General features: G+C 38.2%; 1 protein-coding gene across 1 annotated transcript in view; it reads right to left on the reverse strand.

The window, feature by feature from the left end:
• Positions 1–1,522: 1,522 nt before the first annotated feature.
• Positions 1,523–20,651, reverse strand: part of LOC139723125 (ATP-dependent RNA helicase DHX58-like) — a 28,610-nt gene continuing 9,481 nt past the window's right edge. The window contains exons 6-14 of the mRNA XM_071634392.1: positions 20,226–20,303; positions 13,040–13,202; positions 12,231–12,329; positions 10,870–11,036; positions 7,755–7,902; positions 6,816–7,055; positions 5,237–5,404; positions 3,299–3,465; positions 1,523–2,842 (exon numbers count right to left, since the gene is read on the reverse strand). Of these exons, the coding sequence (XP_071490493.1) occupies positions 2,327–2,842; positions 3,299–3,465; positions 5,237–5,404; positions 6,816–7,055; positions 7,755–7,902; positions 10,870–11,036; positions 12,231–12,329; positions 13,040–13,202; positions 20,226–20,303 (1,746 nt within the window). The 3' untranslated portion in view covers positions 1,523–2,326. The remainder of the gene's footprint in view (positions 2,843–3,298; positions 3,466–5,236; positions 5,405–6,815; positions 7,056–7,754; positions 7,903–10,869; positions 11,037–12,230; positions 12,330–13,039; positions 13,203–20,225; positions 20,304–20,651) is intronic.

Below are 20,651 nucleotides of genomic sequence, written 5' to 3' on the forward strand. Positions count from 1 at the left end.
CATGGCTGCTGGAGTGTTTGGTGGTATTTAGGGACAATGTACAGATCGGATTATGAAGATGGTGAGTACTTTATCTCTTTTTTTTTCATCAAAGTGAATAAGGAATCATATACATAGATAAACAAGTAAACAAGTAAACAAATGAATAATATACATTTATAGAAATACAAATTAAATAAATGAAGAAACGAATAAAACCATTGAATAATTAATTGATAAATCAATTGAAAAAAAAAATAAAACAATAGATCTATTAATGTAATTGATTATATCCCACAAGTAGATGTTCGGCCACCACTTTTTAAGAAATGCTATGTTCTGGTGGCCCGATCGGGGCATTAAACAATTACAATTAGTCTTTTCATTGTGTTTATGTGTTTCTCTCAACCAGAATAAGGGAGATTATAACTAACGGCTCATCAGTGTTTGATTTTGATTTCAGCTACCTGCTGCGATCACGACTAGAGCTGCCAGATCGCCGCTAGTCTTGATGGCCACACCAAATGTATTTAGCGGCCAAATTCTGCCGCACTGTTATTTTTAACGACTGAATTTATCTATCCAATTATATAATTGTTTACCTTTGATGTTAATTATCATTAAGCATAACTATTTCATCCATACGTGGTGTCATCGTCACAGTATTATGCATTATTTAGAACTAATACACCTGTAGTTACATATATTTCAATGTTTTGTTGAATAATATTTCATTTCCAATATTTTCTTTTCTTGCGTCTTAGTCACAGCAGGGACGTGGGCAGAGAACCTCCCTGGTCATTGAAACACTTTCATACCTGCCAATTTTCACGTGATTATCATTGTGTATTTCATTAGCTAACAGTTTTTTTTAATGATTTTATTATGGCATGTTTTTCTTTTATGTTTTGGGGCCACCAAAACCAAAGAAACAAAAAACAACATATATAGAGTCAAACCTCACATATATAAATAACTAAATAACTATATATATATATATATATATATATATATATATATTTTTTTTTTTTTTTTTTTTTTAGTTTTTTTTTAGTTTTTGCAAAAACTTATCATTGTCTTAGTATACACTACACTGACGAAGACCTGAGGCAGGCTGAAAATTTTGTAATAAAAAAAAAAAAAAAACTTTTCGTTGGATCCATGGCGTATTTGAGACTCTTTCTTCTTATAATTACAACACTCGAAGTCCAACACGTGGAAAGTTCCAAGATATATATATATATATATATATATATATATATACATATATATTATATGTATAATATAGATATATATACACACATATGTATATGTATAGATATAATATAACAAGAAGATGAAATGCCTAAAAAAAAAGAAAAGCACTCAAATTTCATCATGAAAGAGTGATATTACCTTGCTCACACAGATTTTTGTCAACAAATGTCAAGAAAAGTAAACAGTACATGAATGAAATTGAAAGTGAAATATTCGATATCAAAATACTTTCGGGTTTAATACCCCATCTTCGTAGTGATAGCAAAGGGCAGTGGTCACTAGACATTGGTTTTGCTATCATTTGCATCGGGATTTTCTCTCTTCTTGCTCAATTAAGTCTACCATTGACTCAATGAATCTTTTTCACCATGTCTTTTTTAAAATATCTCTTAGTATAGGGAAAATAAACAAGGCAGCAAAAAGTTCCTGTGAAAACAAACAAATTTAAGAAAAATCATAACAGTGCATTTACGTAAATGATATTTTTCTTGTTCACCTCCATTTTCATTCGACATGAAAACAATATATAAGTCAGAATATATAATCCAAATACTACAAGTCACCTCATCAAAGAAAATTAAATCATCAATATCTGATTAGGGAAATTCAATTATGATACAGTGCCTATATAGCACATACCACTACCGAAGTGTCTCTATGCGCTTTAATTATTCAAGGGAGAGGGTTGAAAATGGAAAAAGGAAATGTACTGTATGTACCATAGATGTTGCAGTTTGCAGAACCAAAACTCATTTATAATACTTTTTTCAAAAGAATGTCTTGAGAAGCGCTTTGAACTTTAATGCTCTGAAAGGTTCCTTTACATAACAAGGAACAGTGTTCAACGGTGTGGGAGCAGCATGAGCAAAAGATTGCTCACCATAAAGCTAAATTGCGATGACACGAAATAGGAGAAAATTTTTCAGAGCCCATCTAACATTACGAGAGAGAGCATACCTTACTATCATAGGTAAAGTATAATACAGTACAAGGTGCAGTACAGTACTCTCCACTTAAACAGGTACTCCCCAATCGGGTATGAAATGCTCTATAAGATACTACCCAATTAAAGCGGAGACTACTGTACAAGTTATTCGGGATCTTTCTCCTCTGTATCTTCCTCAGTGGACTTGTCATCCTCTCTCTGAGATGCAAACCTTTTCAGGAGTTCCTCGTGGGTCATGGCCTTGACGGGAAATGGATAGTCCTTCCACTTCTTGAAGTGAGCTCTCTCCCCAGCTGAGTTCTCCGTGACGAAATTCTTGATGGACACGAGGGGCAACTCGAGACCCATGTAGATCATCGTGTAGCCCCACAAGTTTCCGCAACTCTTGCAGTTTATCGTTTGCGTGACATAGATGTCGTCGTACAGGCTTGATTTGGGAATGTCGTGTGCCTGGGCGTTGTCGAAGAAATTCCGCGGCGTGGCAATGTGGTGCTGGCCATTGATGCACTTGATGTCGTCAGTGTAGCAGGCAAACTGGCGGCATTTGCATAGGAACTTCATGTCACTGCTCCTGCGGGACGACGTCTGGCGCCTCTGAGATGATGCACTCGCCTCTTGGAGTTGTTGCATGTTGAAGTCCTTCTTTTGAAGCTCACGAATCTGAAGAAACAAATCAAAATTCATATGTCACACTTTATACACTTCCCTCAGATATTACACACTTCTTGGTCTGAAATGTATTTATCTCGGGTACAATAATGTAAGTGCAGGAGTTTTCTGTGATGATTATGGATATTTTTGGCATGGCAGATAAAAAAGGCAGCCAATAGAAAGTGGGTACACACTTTACAACTTTGGTTCATTTTAACTCTAAAAATTTTAGTTTTTAGGTGTCTAAGGGAAATGTGTCTTATATACATGAAGCAAAATCTGTTCATCCTCAACAGGTTAAGCATTACACCCTGCTGAAAGGGAAAAGGGCATACTGTAAGAATATAATCATACAAAAGCTCAAAGCTATTCCTTCTCATAATCAAGGTGAAACTTGTCAGACACAAATAAGTGGGATCACTTGATGCAGCCCAATAGAGTGCATATAATCATATTCACACTTACATGCCTATCATATTCTTTTCGGTCATTCTTGATCATATTGCACACAGTCTCCGTGGCCTTGACCATCATCCGCTCCCTGATCTTGTTCATTCGCTCTCTCTCTTCGAGGTTGGGCAGCAGATTGTTGAAGATGAGGAGAAATTTCCCTCCCTTGGCCCTGCTTCTGCCTGTAATGGAAGAATTAAGCATTTCAGGTGGCTATTACAAAAACTACAAAGCCATGCCACATATCCATCTTAGGTAGTCTCATAATGAGGATAATCTATGTGACCCAACCTCAGTCAATAACCTATGTACATTTTGTAAAGTCACCAAGGTATTAAAATTTTCAAGGTCAGGTCCAATTTTAAAGAGATTCCAGGTTCAAAATGATGTGTAACTCATAAAAATTGCATTTTCCTTACTAACTGTAATAGCTGACAGGCTATCCAACCCCAACCTGTAGGCTAATTGTTACTCTTGAGAAATACGGCTTTGAAGTTTCAAGTGTCAATGCACTGAAAAACACAGACTCAAGAAATTTACAGACAAGGGGATTTACTATTCATACACCTATGTAAGGGACCATAGGAGAAGGAGTGGGGGTATTATCACATACATGTATTCCTAAAACATGATATCAAAGTCCTCTCTATTTTTAATCATTTTAAAGTATCAAGACCACTTCTGACAGTTTTTAAAATTTTTTTTTTACTATTTTATATAAGGTGGGGGGGGGGGGGGGGGTCATCAACCTCATTACATGGGTGTGAAATGAGAAAACAGGTTAACAAAAATTGCAAAACTGCCATTGAGTTCACTCACTTCTATGCTTCAAAAACTTTGGATTAAGGTCCAAGAAGGATTACATGTAAGTCCTTCACGAAATATAAAATCTTGGAAGTAAACATTCAAACATAGTATGTGACCATGCACCACAAAACAAACAAAAAGTCGCACCCCTTGATTTTACGTGAGGACTCAAAACAGGTGAGATGGGTAAACTATGTCAATCTTGAGTTTTTCATATTTTCTGAAAGAACTATCTTTCTTCTACATTATTCTTTAGTTTTGGATCATAACACGAATGGGAAAGTGTTTTTTCAGCAGTTTTTCTACAACCCCTTTTTGGGGGAGAGTACAGAATGATCAGGTATGTACTAGAGGCCCCTTTTCATTTCTTGAAATCCTTTGATTAAGCGCTTGAATAGACCCTCTACTTCAGAGCCTCTTTTCTCAGTTCACACTTTTCCAGAGTGTGTGCTTTCTTTCCGGTATTTAGGTAGGTTAGGGGAGTCCATTTGAATTGAGTTATACGTCATTTTAAAGCTTTGGATTTAAAGCTAAGAGTCTGCTCTTTCAGAATCTGCCCTTAACTAAAAATCCATGTCTGGCGACTTTTTGTTAGTTTTGTGATGCAGGGTCACATATTGAAACAACAATGTTATAAAAGGGGGGGGGGGGTAAAAAAAAAACTTAGTAATTTTCAAACAAAAGGGGCAAAGGCTTTTGCCAAGGGATTTTGGAGACGTCATTGACTCAAACAGATATAAACATGTTCTCATATATTCCATGATGCTGGCTATCTGATGGAAGCAGAAAAGTTATGATCACACATCACACTTGTACAGTATGTCCCCCCAAAATTACAATCTGACTTCCAATTGTAAATTTGGGGGGGGGGGGGGGGGACAAACTGTACACACACACACACAAGCATATCATTTAAAAGCAAAAGTCACCATTCATATCATATTCACAACAACGTCAAGCTGGAGTTTGAATAACTTTTATGATGTCCAATTGTCATGGCTGAATTTTGCGTACTTTTTACTCCACTGTTGATAATACAATAATTCTGAACAGGGCAAGATCTACTTTGTCATAAAAGCATTCACCAGAAGTGAAAGAAGACAAGAATGAAAAAAGGAGGGAGAAAAAATAAACCTGGATGATCACCTCTTGCCTGCACCCTCCCAATGTCATCCCGAACATAGTTGTATCTGATGACCAGGTTGCACATCTGGATGTCAAGGCCTTCCTCCGCCACGGACGTGGCGATGACCAGGTTGTGCCGCTCATCCCGAAACATCTTCAGGAGTTCATCTTGCTCAGACTGTGTCATCCCTGTTGCAACGATAAACATGATTACATAAAATACAATGTCCTGCTAAGAGTCATCAAGCTCATGGTAAAAATATGGCTTTAAAAAAACAACAAAAAACAGAGCTGTTCTCTTTAGTGTGCACTGCTATCTCAGAGGGTGGTGCCATGCCATTATCAATACCCCAGTATTGCCAGGTTTCCATTTACGATGCATCTGGGTCAGGAGAGAAATCTTGGGTCTGACATCTTGTCCTCGAATGTACACACCATGATTTTGAACTAAATAAACTTGAATGCATTATCTCCTTGTTCAGAGCCCAGACCTCAACCACTGCACCACAGCACTCCCACAAGGAGGAACATAAATCCTTCACAAACCATCACTAGTCCTACAAAATCTATCTCCTTGGCTACCGTATATCCCATATACAAATAAATGTTTAATTTTCGTGAATTTCGCAAGTCCGGTGATATTCGCAAATTTTGCCATGCGCGAAAATATTTAGTCTGATCCTGACAAGAACCTAACGTGCACGCAAACATTTCTCTGTTCATCACTGTCCATTCCATGATCATGAATTCAAACACTTATGAAATTTTCGGGAAGTCCCCATTCGCAAAAAATCAGGCTTGCTAAATATATGCTGTATACAGAATTATCAGCTATATAGGACGTTTTAGCGGCACATTAAAAACGTGTATTGTTGTCCGCTCAATTTTTACCGTTCAATATCAGAGCATATTGAACGAAATGCATAGGCCAACTTATTAATTCCCCATAGGCTACCGTTGTTACTGGGCGTTCAAGATCACACCGTATTCTGTCTCATCTGTCGCACGAGGGCTTGCCAAGTGCGCAAATGCTTGTTAGTAGTGCACATCATTTTGTTACAATTCACAAGCGCGCAAACATCTTGCTCGTTGCTTGCTTCACAACTTCAAAGACAAGTAGAAGCCTGGTATTTTTGTGCAGTTTAGGCTTGATGCTCTGTTTGATTGTACAAATAGATGATAATAATTATATTAGATGACATTAATTCATGGAATACCAGGGAATATTGCACTCATTAGGGTCAATATTGCACTCATCCTCGATTCGTGCAATTTTGGCCCTAACTCGTACAATATTCCCTGGTATCCCATTCATAGCCACCCAATGTAATATAAATATCATAGCCCCCTATACACAAAAATCATAACAACGAATGTTTATCTGGTTGATAAATTTCATTACCATTTCCCTAGCAGGTATCTGGAAGCATATGTGAGACAAATGACATACAGAACCTAGGATAACTTGATCGATATTAGCACTGGAAAACATAATGACCAAAATCAGCAAATCAATATTCAGTGACTTCATCATAGGCTTTCATGATGATAGATATTGCATGCCAAAGCAGCTGCAAACTGAGGGACGATGTACACCCACCTCCTTCCCGCCCAGCTCCAATCAGAACTCCCGGTCTGATGTTGCATCTCTGCAGTGAATCTGTCTCCTCAATCCACGACTTGAGGGCCCACGTGGAGGCTCGAGTGTTGGTGAAGAGGATCGCCTGTGTGGAGTTGTTCTCACCTTGGTACTCTGTCTCCAGGATTTCTTCCAGCTTCCTCAGGACTGGATTCTGGTTTTGGGGGTCGTCGCAGATTTCCTGCATGTCTCCCTGCTTCGCTGTTTGTTCATTTGATTTCAATAAAAGATGGAAAATCATTATTATGGGCATAAATTAAAGAATTATGCTTTTCTACAACATAATCCCCTTGAATTCATGTAGATTTTATATATATATATAGTCTCAGGGACTATAATATTTCCTTTCTTGATTTTTCACTGTGCCATATCCTTGGAGAATTGCAGTGCAGAAACACAAACTCAGAACTACATTGCGGTACCTTTGGGCCATGTACTCATACAAGTACATTAGATCATTATGTGGTGTGAACTTAAATGTTAATGCAACATGTCTACTCAGAATTGCACTGTATATGTATTCACATTTGCACAAGTACTCATATAGTTGAAAGCAATGATTGAGAAATTTGAGCATCGGAATTGCAGGCAAGACCTAGCCTGGACTACAATTAGAAAGAACATAATGTTAATATATGGTATTCAGATACTCCTCATCACTTGTTATACATAAATTAATACTAAACCAGTAGAATTCTAACATAACTTTAGAAATATTTCTCTCAGCAAGATTATACAAAAAATGATTAAAGCCCCCATGCTGCAGGAAATACGTATATCAAGTTTGGATCATTGCATGAATGAAGATGAGAACAAAAAAAACTGTCATATGTGCAAATGCCCTTCAGGAAAAGCTAAAATCATGATTGTAATCGCATGCTACTCAAGTTGACCAGTTACCTTCAAACAAAGCGATGAGTTTCTGCTGTGTGCTGGAGTTTTCTGCATGTTTACTTCTTTCTTTCAATTCACTGATGTAACCTTTCACGCAATGCACCGCGTCCAATGTCCGGGCATCTCTGTTGATGTACAGGCTTTGATTGTAAATCTGGGAAGGAATAAAAAGATCAAAACTCTGAGGAAAACACATTAAAGGGGCATTCCGGACGATTTTCATAATTTCATATCATGTACAGTCAAACCTGTCTATAGCGGCCACACAAGGGATACGGAAAAAGTGGCCGTTATAGACAGGTGGCCGCTATAGACAGGTGATCCAACTTTGTGTGCATTGCCTACATGTACATGTATGTGTGTACGTATGCACACGTGTGTATCATGCATAGAACAATGCCGGTGTCTATGAAATTGTCGCACAGTAGTATACATGTAGCATGTGCACAGTCATGAAGAAAGCTTAACACTAGTGCATTATTGTGACTGAATAAGTGATGAATGCAGCGGTAGCGAGCACTGAACGCTGCCCAGGAATGACTGGCACGGCTAAAAAGCAGAAAAACACGCTGAATTATCGGCTCGGCTACGGCTCCATCGGGTTTTTGGCCGCTATAGACAGGTTAAAATCTACCGCGGGAAACAAAATTTGTGGCCGCTGGCCGCGTTAGACAGGTGGCCGCTATACACAGGGTCTTTAACATGGCTTTTCTCTCGGGGGGATTTTTCAGTGGCCGCTGTAGACAGGTGGCCGCTATAGAGAGGTGGCCGCTAAGGCAGGTTTGACTGTAGTACATAAATCAACAGCTCCATGTATAGATTCGTGGAATTTGATGTGGTCCTTGAGCAGAGAAACCAATAAACTGAAAATCTTAAACAAATTACACTGAATAGTGTTGATGACATCAGAGACTCACATATTTCAGAAATGTAGAAGTGTAATTCCCTTACAATACCACTTGCTCAACAAGTTCACCTGTGAAGAATCTATGCATGCCTTCTTCTTTTGTTCTGCTTCCGTGAGCCCCAACTCATGCATTCTTATGGTGAGGCTGCCATGTCATCATCCTTGTTCATTGCAATCTGTTAGAAATTTTGAAACCATTCTCATTCCTCATCCCAATCACTATAAATTCTGAAACTCTGTACTCAGTTTAGCTGATTTATAGTTGTTCAGATGTAAAAGTCTGAAAATCACCCGGAGGTCCCCTTTAATGCTGCCGTAAATCATATATCCATATTCATCCATCTGTCTGTCTGTCTGTTTGTTTGTCTGTCTGTCTGTCTGTCAGTCTATCATTTTTTCTTCGATCAACCAATCCATCTATCAATATGGATGTTATGGTGCCTGATCAATCATCTAATCATATATGACCCTGCACCACAAAACAAACAGAAAGTCGCCGGACATGAAATTTTAGTTAAGAGCATATTCTAAAAGAGCAGACTCTAAGCTTTAAAATGATGTATAACTCAAATCAAATGGATTCTCCTAACCTACTGAAATATTGGAAGGAAAGCACACACTCAGGAAAAGTGCGAACTGAGAAAAGAGGCTCTGAAGTACAGTGTCTATTCAAGCGCTTAATCTTCACCAAGCCCTGCTGGCTGTGTGATGAATGGGACAAAAAACAGGATGTAAACTGCTGGAGTGACAACAATGAAGGGATTATCAGATTAAATTGAAATTAAGCATGCCTTATTAACACATTATGTCCATAATCAATGCCAACTTTCAAAGCAGTAGCATCATCCTTTCAAAAGTTATTAGAGTTGGAAGTGAAGAGTGTGCACAAGGTTTTTAAGAAATGAAAAGTGGACTCTAAAGACACACCTAATCACACTAATCCACCAAAAATGTTCGTGATAAACTGCTAAAAAACACACTTTCCTCCCCACTTCATGATCCCAATTTTTTGTATAATGTAGAAAAAGACTTGCTCTTTCAGAAAATATGGAAAAGCCAGGATCGGCTGTGTTGACCCATTTCACCTATTTTCAGTCCTCACACAAAATCAATGTGTGTGACTTTTTGTTCGTTTTGTGATGCACGGTCACATATGGATGTTATGGTAACTGATCAGGGCTAATAAACATGAGCCCCGGGAATACCAATATTTTTTTTTCTTTGCTCAAAAGATGATCAGATTTAAGCTAAAAATTCATCTTCCACCATTTGGACTTTCCTTGCAACATATCCAAAGGCTCTACCCAGAAATTTGTCTGGCTGACACAATATGCCATGACAAGGAGCTGTTTTGGAGAATCTTTTGACATCAAAAAGTGTAAAATAATAAAAGTGTAACTGACTGTTATTCCTGCAGCACTGTCTCCATTCATTTGGGGGTATAGAATGTTACTAGTATGTGATGATTGAATTGTGCCCTAGAAGTAGTATCAAATCACATGAAGCTAAAAAGCTGTATAAGATTTACTCTTGATACTGTGATTGATGGACACGGCTATGGATGGATACTGTAAAAGTGGAAATTTTCGCAGTGTTGAAATTTTCACGCATTTCGCGCAACCAGAAACTAAAAACACACGAATCTCTTCTAACCGGGCCGAGCGCAAAAAATTAGTCGCGTGAAAATATCCACTTTTACAGCACTTTTATGCAATCGATGTAATCGATTATAAAACAACATTTAGCAACCACGACTGGGTATGCTCTGAGATTGCAATACTTCCAGTGTACCTTTCTGGGTAATATCTCACATTTATGTCATTACCCAACTGAAATTGTGTTATCACAACATTATTTCAAACATTCGTAATGCATACATCTCAATTTTAGAGCAAAAATCAACTGTTCTTGCTGCAGTCATGTGGAAACTCTTGGCACAGTCAGACTGGCAAAAGATCGTCAAGTTTAGATTGCGAAGTTTCAGTTTTCCATCAGTCACACTGGCAAAAGATCAAGATCAAAAAAATCAAGATCTTAAACTTCTCAATCTTGTGCCAGTGTGACCGCAGCTTATATAATGACATTTTACCTTTAAGATCTAAAGCAATTAATGCTAAGTGATACACTATCTAATTACAAAATAAATGATTTTTGTATGTCGCGATGTGCAAGCCAAAGTCATGATTTGTGCGAAGGATCCCATGATCGTTGTACCTTGAGGAACTCGGCGCAGTCTAGAAGACTTCTTGGTTCATGTTTTTCTTCCAGGTGCACATTGATGTAATCTATCAGCTTCGAGATTTTGCCCTCATATTGTTGACTGCCTTGGTGTGAAGACAGCTCCTTCATGTTGACCCTTTTCTTCACTAATTCCTTTCCACCTTTACACGCAAGGAAGACGAAAGTTTGCCCATGCAGGGATCATGAAGAATATACAATCATATCTATTAATACATTTTCTCTTGCTGCAACCTATGCAAGAAAGAATGCCCCCCCCCCCCCCCCCACCAACTTTGCTTTAAAAATTACTTTCTTGGTTTTGCCGGTAACTTCAGTTGACATGCAAGGATTTCAGTAGGTTTGGCTTTCAGGCCATCACTGCCAAAAGGACTCATGTGATCTGTGAATGAAAATGACGACGAATCCTTGTGCACATGAGTCAAGCTGAGGATTTATATTGTGGCCCCACATGTCTATGGCGACTTTGTGTCAATATCAACATATTTTCACTTTTCCAGCATAACAAAATTAAAGAGCACTTGACCTCTCTCTTTCAGAAGGCAGGACAGTAGCATCCCCCTTAACATATGTCAGTAACAAATATAAAAACAGGCTCGACACTGACAGTCTTAATTCTCTGGCAGCCCATTCAGGCCACTAAAATTTCTGAAATTGAAATGTCGACAGCCAAAGAAGGAAATATCGTGGCCCAAAATCAAAGGAGATAATATGAAATTCAATCTTTAATTATAGCTGCCTGATTAAGCCAGCAAAAGACAACCCTTTTGGAATTTGGTGGCTCGACATCAATTCTTAGTGGCCCCGGGCCACCCCTAATATCAAGCCCTGACATATAATGCATAAGTATGGAAGGGACAATCTAATTTGGTCACAGGAATTACCTTTGGAAATGTCAAATCTAAACCTGATAAACTGTGGCTACCTTTTTAATTGCTGAACTGCTCTGGCCTGTATTTTTTTGCAAATCTGAAATTCTGTCATACCAGTCATATCTTCAAAGGTCCCCATACCCAATGCATTCAAGCAAAGAGCACTGCTGCATGAGGCAACATACAATACAATACAATACAATACAATACATTTCAATACAAGTAAAATACAATATAATACAATACATTTCAATATAAATAAAATACAATATAATACAATACAATACATTCATTAGGCGCTTAATATCAAAGGCTTTTGTTGTTATTATTGTTTTTCTTTGTGACAGGAGAATCATAGCTCACAATTTCTTGTTTGACAGAAAACATCATTGTATATAATTTAGGAATACTAAATTACTAAACACTTTGCAGTGTGTACTTTGGGACCCTGAAATACATTCTGACCTTCTGACTGAAAGATTGCATTCTCAATGCAGTCCATAATTCCGGCTATAAGGCACTGGAATGGATCTGAGTGACTTCGCCCTCGAATACTGAACGTCTCTGTGAGAAAGAGAAAAGACAAGGGGGGGGGGGGCATTATTCTTCTGATATAAATTTACTTTATAAGCTGTTATTTTCGCAAGGGTTTAATTTTCATGAATTTTGCAAATCACAGCTGGAACGCAATCTACCAACACACAAAAATGTTGCATTGCACTAAGGAAATACTTCACTTTACAGTAGCCTCAGTGTCAATTCGCAAAACCAACATCTTTTTCGAAAATCTCATTTGCGAAAATATCTGTACAAGAACATAACAGCTTATATACAATAGTGCGAGGCAATCTGTGGTCTGCTAGAATCACTTCACACTGATAAAATAAATATCTAATCGTTTGAAAGTTTCAAACTTTTCTCAGAATTAAATATCTAATACTGTTCAGTCTATATAACAAATATTGAATACTTTATCAATTTTAGTCATATAGTGCCAATCCTTGATCAAAAATGATCCTACCAGATGTCTCACCTTTGACATTTGGCTCCATCTCAAGTGACAGGTTGTCTACATTAGAATCCACTTGAGTCAATTAAAGACTGCCCCTAATATGACTCTTACGTCTATATATTCATCTAATAATCACTTTCTCTTTTGAAGTTTTCATTATTGTTGGCATCCATGTGCAATGAAACAAGGATTTGCTGATTTTGCTCGCATGCACTTGTCAGTTCTGTCTGTGACTAGCTAGCTATCATGACGCCATACGAACCCTCGTGTGGCTTGTTGTGGCGGGCATTCAGTTGTTCTTGACAGTTGCGAACCACAGATATTTCCTCCGCGTCCAGGTTTGCACACAATGTCAGGACGTGTTCCTCGGCCACCTTCTGCCTCTTTGCCTTTCCCACACCTAGGGAGGCTGTCAACCCAACTACCTGAAAAGAAAAAAAAAAATGGAAAAAGCATAGAAATGCATAGAAGAAAATGAATCTAGATCTAGTACTAGATATATCGCTACGGCGACTGATATGCCTCTGCCATAATGCATGGTTCTCCTGATAGGTCTATAGTACAATGTCTTGACAATGTGTGATGACAGTTTCACACAATTGGCAAAATATTAAAATGACAGGTTTGACACAAATGTGCTGAATGTTCACTTTCCTAGAACTAGGTGCAATTGGATGAATGATTAAAATGTCAGAGTGCAGGTATTTGGGGAACTGATGATTTTTACTTGACTTTTGACCCTTTTATAAGTTTATGCATTGAGTAATTTTCAAGGTATTGAGAAAAAGTATAATTTCAGTATCAAATGGGAAAATAGCATTATCTAAACCTGGCCTTTGACCTTTGACCTCACAGTTCCAAAGAGAATCACTGTTAGGTTGAACATGCATAAATATGTACGTTTCATGATGATACCTTGAGTTACTTTTGAGATATGGAGGAAAAAGAGCAATTCAGCACTTTCACTTGACCTTTTGACCTTTGACCTTTTGGCAAGGAACTTCCCACAGAATATATTGGGTAATACATGTATACATCAAGTTAAAAAAAAAAACTAGAAATGTCGCTATGGCGACTGGTATGCCTCCGCCATAATGCATGGTTCTCCGAATAGGCCTATAGCACAATGCCTTGACAATGTGTGATGACAGTTTCACATAAATGGCAAAATTTTAAAATGACAGGTGTGTCACACATGCATTGAATGTTCGCTTTCCTTTAACTAGGTTTATTTGGATGAATGGCTATACTGTCTAATAAGAGTGCAGGTATTTGGGGAATTGTACCCAACTTTCGACCCTTTTATACGTTTAAAGAAGATGTGAAATTTAACACTTTCACTTGACCTTTGACCTTTTGACAAGAAACTTCCCAGAGAATCTGTATCGGGTAATAAATGCATACACTAAGTTTCAAGAAAAAATCCTGCTGGCATTGCATAGATAAGAGGGAAATAATGGCATTTTGATGAGTGGACCTCGACCTTTGACCCCTGACCTTTGACCCATGACCCCTAATTTGATCACTGCCAGTCAGTACATGCATATATATACTAAGTTCCATGAAGATACCTTGAAATATTTGTGAGATATGGAGAAAAAAGTGAAATTTTAACATTTTCACTTGACCTTTGACCCTTAACCTTTGACCTCATGACCCAAAACTCTCTCTGGGGAATCTTTATTTGGTAGTTCATGTATACACCAAGTTTCAAGAAAATACCTCCAGGCATTGCAGAGATATAGGGGAAATAGTATAATTCTGAGCATTTGACCTTGACCATTTGACCTTTGACCTTGAGCATGTGCACCCAAAAGTTGATAGGCACAACTTCGCTCACTCATACATATATATGCCAAGTTTCATTAGGATACCTCCAACAGTTTTTTAGATACGCTGTCCACAAAATTGATTACGGACGGATGGATGGACGGAAGGACGGACGGACAACCCGAAAACATAATGCCTCCGGCGACACTTCGTGGCGGAGGCATAAAAAAACCTTCAAGCATTGCATAAATGTAAGGAAAGTAGTGATATTTTGAGGAGTTGACCTTGACCTTTGACCCCCTGACCTTTGAACCATGACCCCCAACTTCCCTAGATAATCACTGCCCATTGGAACAAGCATATATACTAAGTTCCATGAAGATACCGTGAACCATTTGCGAGATATGGAGAAAAACATGAATTTTCAACCTTTTTTTTCACAAAATAACCTGTGACCTTTGACCTTTGACCCCGTGACCCTAAAATCCAAACAAAGTATTATCCCCCCAGGATATACCCTCATACCAAGTTTGATGTAAAACCACCACACGGTTCTTGAGATAACGACAAAAACAAAACGGGACGGACGTACGTACGGACAGACGTACGTATGGACGGACGTACGGACGGACGGACGACCCGAAAACATAATGCCTCCGCCCACTTCGTTGGCAGAGGCATAATAAGACTTTACCACTGCATACACAGAGGAAACTTTTGAATGTGGTGGGTGGTTTCACGGTGAACCATGTAACCTTTATAAGACTTTATAAAATGGGTTCAAGAATGTAGCCAATTGGAAGCGCTGAAATGAGTCACGTGTGCGTGCATGATTTCTTACTATTGCACGGCCGTGGCCGTGCAAAAAAGCGTAAAGTCACTGACGTCACAATGTTTTAATACACTAGCAGTGCACGCTCAATCAGTAAAGTTGTTACAAGTGCATCGCGCGCTACTATACGCGTTGTCAATCCTGTAAACAACTTCTAGTTCGGGCTGCCAGCCGGCCTTTCTTGTGCATAACATGTGGCTTACGTATACGCTTATACATACAGTATTTATGTGTGGGATTTCAGAGTGCGACGTGCGTAAATGTTTGGGAAATTCGCGAAATTAAAATGCACGCGAAAATTCCTCGTTTTACAGTACCACAGCCATTTCAAAACCAATTCTCATCAAATAAACGTTGAATTCCTCATAGAATTTCATGCTCTTTCATATTTCACAAGAGGTTTCTCATTATCTCACACAAAACAAGCAAAAGTAGAAATTACGCGGTGCGTAATATATGTCCCCGCCGGAAGTAGCATTTAGTAGCAAAATGTACAATATAGGTAAAATGATCAAGGTCAAAGGTCAAAGAAGTCAAAGGTCAAAATTCTGTGTAGAAGTTTTGAAGCCCTCACCTAGTGCCATCACATAAAGCAAACGGAATCGAAATCGGGTTAGAAATGGCGAAGGAGTAGCATTTTGTAGCCAATGTACAATATAGGTAAAAAATCAAGGTCAAAGGTCAAAGAAGACAAAGGTCAAAATTCTGTGTAGAAGTTTTGAAGCCCTCACCTAGTGCCATCACATAAAGCAAAACGGACGGACGGACGGACGGACGGACGGACACACAGACACACACACGTACGGAGCCCATTTCATAGTCCCCTGCTCGAACTCGTTCGGCGGGGACAAAAAATGTTAGAAACCTGAAATTAGGTCTCAACCAAAAACTATACGATCCCTTTAACTTGTGCCTATACTTTTAGAAAGTGCTTTATGAGTGAATGAATGTGTGTGTTTATCCTTCCTACAGCCAGCAATCAAGAACTGTACATAATCAAAGATTTAATTACCAGCCGTAAGGTGCATGTTTGTACTGGACACCTCATACTGTAAAAGTGGTTTCTTTCGCGGTGGTTTTATTTTTGCGCTTTTCGCGCTTTGAGGTTGAACCGCAAATTTAACATCACGCGAAAATTTTTTGAACTCGTCGCTAATTTGTACAACGCTATCATTACCGACCACCAATTTAAACACACGCGAAAAAGTCCACACTGATGGAAACCGCGAAAGTTTCTGTACGCGAAAGAAACCACTTTTACAGTAATTAATATCTCCCATCACCCTAAATTTTTGTAAGTTGCAATCACCTCATATGTTACTACAACTGTATCAAACTATATATGTGACCCTGCACCTCAAAACAAACAAAAAGTCGCCAGACATGAATTTTTAGTTAAGACCATATTCTGAAAGAGCAGACTTTAAGCTTTGAAATGATGTATAACTCAAATCAAATGGACTCTCCTAACCTATCTAAATATTGGAAAGAAAGCACAAACTCGGGAAAAGTGTGAACTGAGAAAAGAGGCTCTGAAGTACAGTGTCTATTCAAGCATTTACCAAACCGTGCTGGCTGTGCGATGAATGGGACAAAAAACAGGAAGTAAACCACCAGAGTAACAACAATGAAGGGATTATCAGATTAAACTGAAATTAAGCATGCCTCATTAACACATTCTGTCCATAAATAATGCCAGTTTTCAAAGCAGTAGTACTATCCTTTCAAAAGTTATTAGAGTTGAAAGTGAAGAGTGTGGACAAGGTTTTTCAGAAATGAAAAAGGGATTCTTTAGACACACCTAATTACACTATTCTACCAAAAATGTTCGAGATAAACTGCTAAAAAAACACACTTTCCCGCCTGTTTTATGATACCAAATTTTAGCATAATGTAAAAGAAGACCCGCTCTTTCAGAAAATATGAAAAAGTCAAGTTCGGCTAGGTTGACCCATTTCACTTATTTTCAGTCCTCACGCAAACTCAGTGTGTGCGACTTTATGTTCGTTTTGAGGTGCAAGGTCACATATGACCCGCTGCGACAAAAGGATCCAAAAGTTGGGGAAAGACAATTTTCTGAAAATGACATGACATTATTCCCTTACTCTCCCACTTTAATGTCATATATAACATGACTCTTTAAAAGTACTCAGTTGTGGAGATATTGATGATTTTATTACCACATGTCGAGTGGTTTAAGAAATTAGCATTTCGAGAAAACCGCCTTCAAAGTTTTCCTTCCGATGCTGTCATGATCAAGGGGAAGCAAGACAGTTTTCACTATTTGACAATAGGATGTACGCTCCTAGCAACCTCCGTGATATTCATTCAAGCTTAGCGCCACGCAATAATCAGTGAGATCCCTTCCTCATTGCTAGGGCAGAGTCTAGCTGCGGCGCTCAATCCAAATCTTCGGACACATTTTTGTTCCGTTGAAAGTCAAAAAATCATGGCCCAGAAAAACGCTTTTTTTCTTACCTTTCCTGTGATCATATAGCTTTGAAATTTCGGCAGATGATAGCGGATACATTAGACTACAAATTATGTCAAAAACAGAAATCTGAACGTTTTGATGGATTTTGATGATCTGACTTCAAACTTGATTTTCTCGGCTCACCCGTCAGTGACTTTAGGATACTTTTGTTGTAGCAGGTCACATATCTACTGAGCTATAAAATCTGCAGTGATGCAGGGTGGTGCAGGGTAACGCAAGAGAACTTGCAAAATGCGGTGGACCAGAAAAGACAAAAATTGTGGAATAGAATGTCACAGAGAAGATCATGAGCACACTTCTGTGAAGAATCAACCAATAAGAATTTGAGACTTCCGGCACTGCTCTGTTTCTACTGAAAATCGAACCTAGCATCACCTCGTATCAAAAACATAAAAACGTGGACAATGGATCACCTTGCATCACCCACTACCCCATTACGTTTCCACCGAGGAAAAAAAATTAGGCGTTAACCCGTATCACCATGCATCACCTCGTATAATTAATCTCGCATCAACTTGAATTGTCATTGTTCTGTAGAAATGTGCCCGTTCTTAACAATTATGCAAAGAAACACACTAAAAAAGATAGCAAAACTTATAAAACACTAAGATGAATTCTTAAATGACAAGTTCACCTTCATAAACATAAGGATTGAGAGAATGCAACAATATTAGTAGAACACATCAGTGAAAGTTTGAGGAAAATTGGACAATCGATGCAAAAGTTATGAATTTTTAAAATTTTTGTGTTGGAACCGCTGGATGAGGAGACTACTACAGCTTGTGAGTCATATGCGTACAACAGTATAAAGAAAATGTAAAGAAAATTCAACATATTTTCACTTTTTTCGCATAATAAAAAGAGCACTTGACTTGCCTCTTTCTAAAGGCACAGGGAATAATATTACCCATAACATATGTCGGTAACGAGTCAGGGGAATGTGTACTTTTTTCAAAAGATGAAATTTTGTGAAATTCTCTTTATATTTTCCTTGTATTGTTGTACGCATGTGACATCTAAGTTATTCATACACTGCAGTAGTCTTCTCATCCAGCGGTTACTGCACAAAAACTTCAAAAATTCATAACTTTTGAACGGATTGTCCGATTTTCCTCAAACTTTCAATGATGTGTTCTTCTAATATTGCTACATCCTCTCAATCCTTATGTTTATGAAGGTGAACTTGTCCTTTAACTTCCAACAAATCTCACTCCGAAACTAGTCTGATATGATTCCGTTTGAAATTATGATCACTTCCCTTTCGTTTTGACAGTCGTGTCATACTTTGAAAGAGGAGGTATACATCATGGCACAGAAAAACTAGACATATCGCTACGGCGACTGATACGCCTCCGCCATAATGCATGGTTCTCCTGATAGGTCTATAGTACAATGTCTTGACAATGTGTGATGACAGTTTCACACAATTGGCAAAGTATTAAAATGACAGGTTTGACACAAATGTGCTGAATGTTCACTTTCCTAGAACTAGGTGCAATTGGATGAATGATTAAAATGTCAGAGTGCAGGTATTTGGGGAACTGATGATTTTTACTTGACTTTTGACCCTTTTATAAGTTTATGCATTGAGTAATTTTCAAGGTATTGAGAAAAAGTATAATTTCAGTATCAAATGGGAAAATAGCATTATCTAAACCTGGCCTTTGACCTTTGACCTCACAGTTCCAAAGAGAATCACTGTTAGGTTGAACATGCATAAATATGTAAGTTTCATGATGATACCTTAAGTTACTTTTGAGATATGGAGGAAAAAGTGCAATTCAGCACTTTCACTTGACCTTTGACCTTTTGGCAAGAAACTTCCCACAGAATATATATTGGGTAATACATGTATACATCAAGTCAAAAAAAAAAAAAAAACTTCAGGCATGGCATAAATATAAGGAAAATAGTGATATTTTGAGGAGTTGACCTTGACCTTTGACCCCCTGACCTTTGAACCATGACCCCCAACTTCCCTAGATAATCACTGCCCATTGGAACAAGCATATATACTAAGTTCCATGAAAATACCGTGAACCATTTGCGAGATATGGAGAAAAACATGAATTTTCAACCTTTTTTTTCACAAAATAACCTGTGACCTTTGACCTTTGACCCCATGACCCTAAAATCCAAACAAAGTATTATCCCCCCAGGATATACCCTCATACCAAGTTTGATGTAAAACCACCACACGGTTCTTGAGATATCGACAAAAACAAAACGGGACGTACGTAAGGACGGACGGACGACCCGAAAACATAATGCCTCCGGCCACTTCGTTGGCGGAGGCATAAAAATACTACAAAAGAATAAGACATGTGGACTTATCCACAAAACAAATCTCACTTGGGGAAGCAGCTCCTCAGGTTTCTCCCTTTTGATCTTTCTGTATTCTGCCATGACTGCATTGTATGCATTCCCTTTCTATTTACAGAAGTGAGAGAAAAATGCAGATAGAAAGACACAGAACAGTGAGAATGATAGTTGCAGTGAGAATAATAGTCTGTCAAGCTCAGTGTGAATTTAAGCCGAATCAGAAGCAGCACGCCACATCTACATAAGATATTGACGCATTTTGAAGTTGATTGGCGTAAACACAAGTAATATCAAACAAACAGAATTGCAGAAGTTCAAAGTCATGGAATCTATACACATTATCAAACGACAGTCACATTAGTTACAAGTACATACCTGTATGTGCAAATTACATGCGTTGATGATGTCATCACTTCACAACTCTTTAACTGGTTGGTAAATATCATATTGTTTTAA

Source organism: Diadema antillarum, unplaced genomic scaffold (assembly GCF_040938485.1).
Source record: "Diadema antillarum isolate AM-2024a unplaced genomic scaffold, OU_Dant_1.0 scf00000181, whole genome shotgun sequence".
Lineage (NCBI taxonomy): Eukaryota > Metazoa > Echinodermata > Echinoidea > Diadematoida > Diadematidae > Diadema > Diadema antillarum.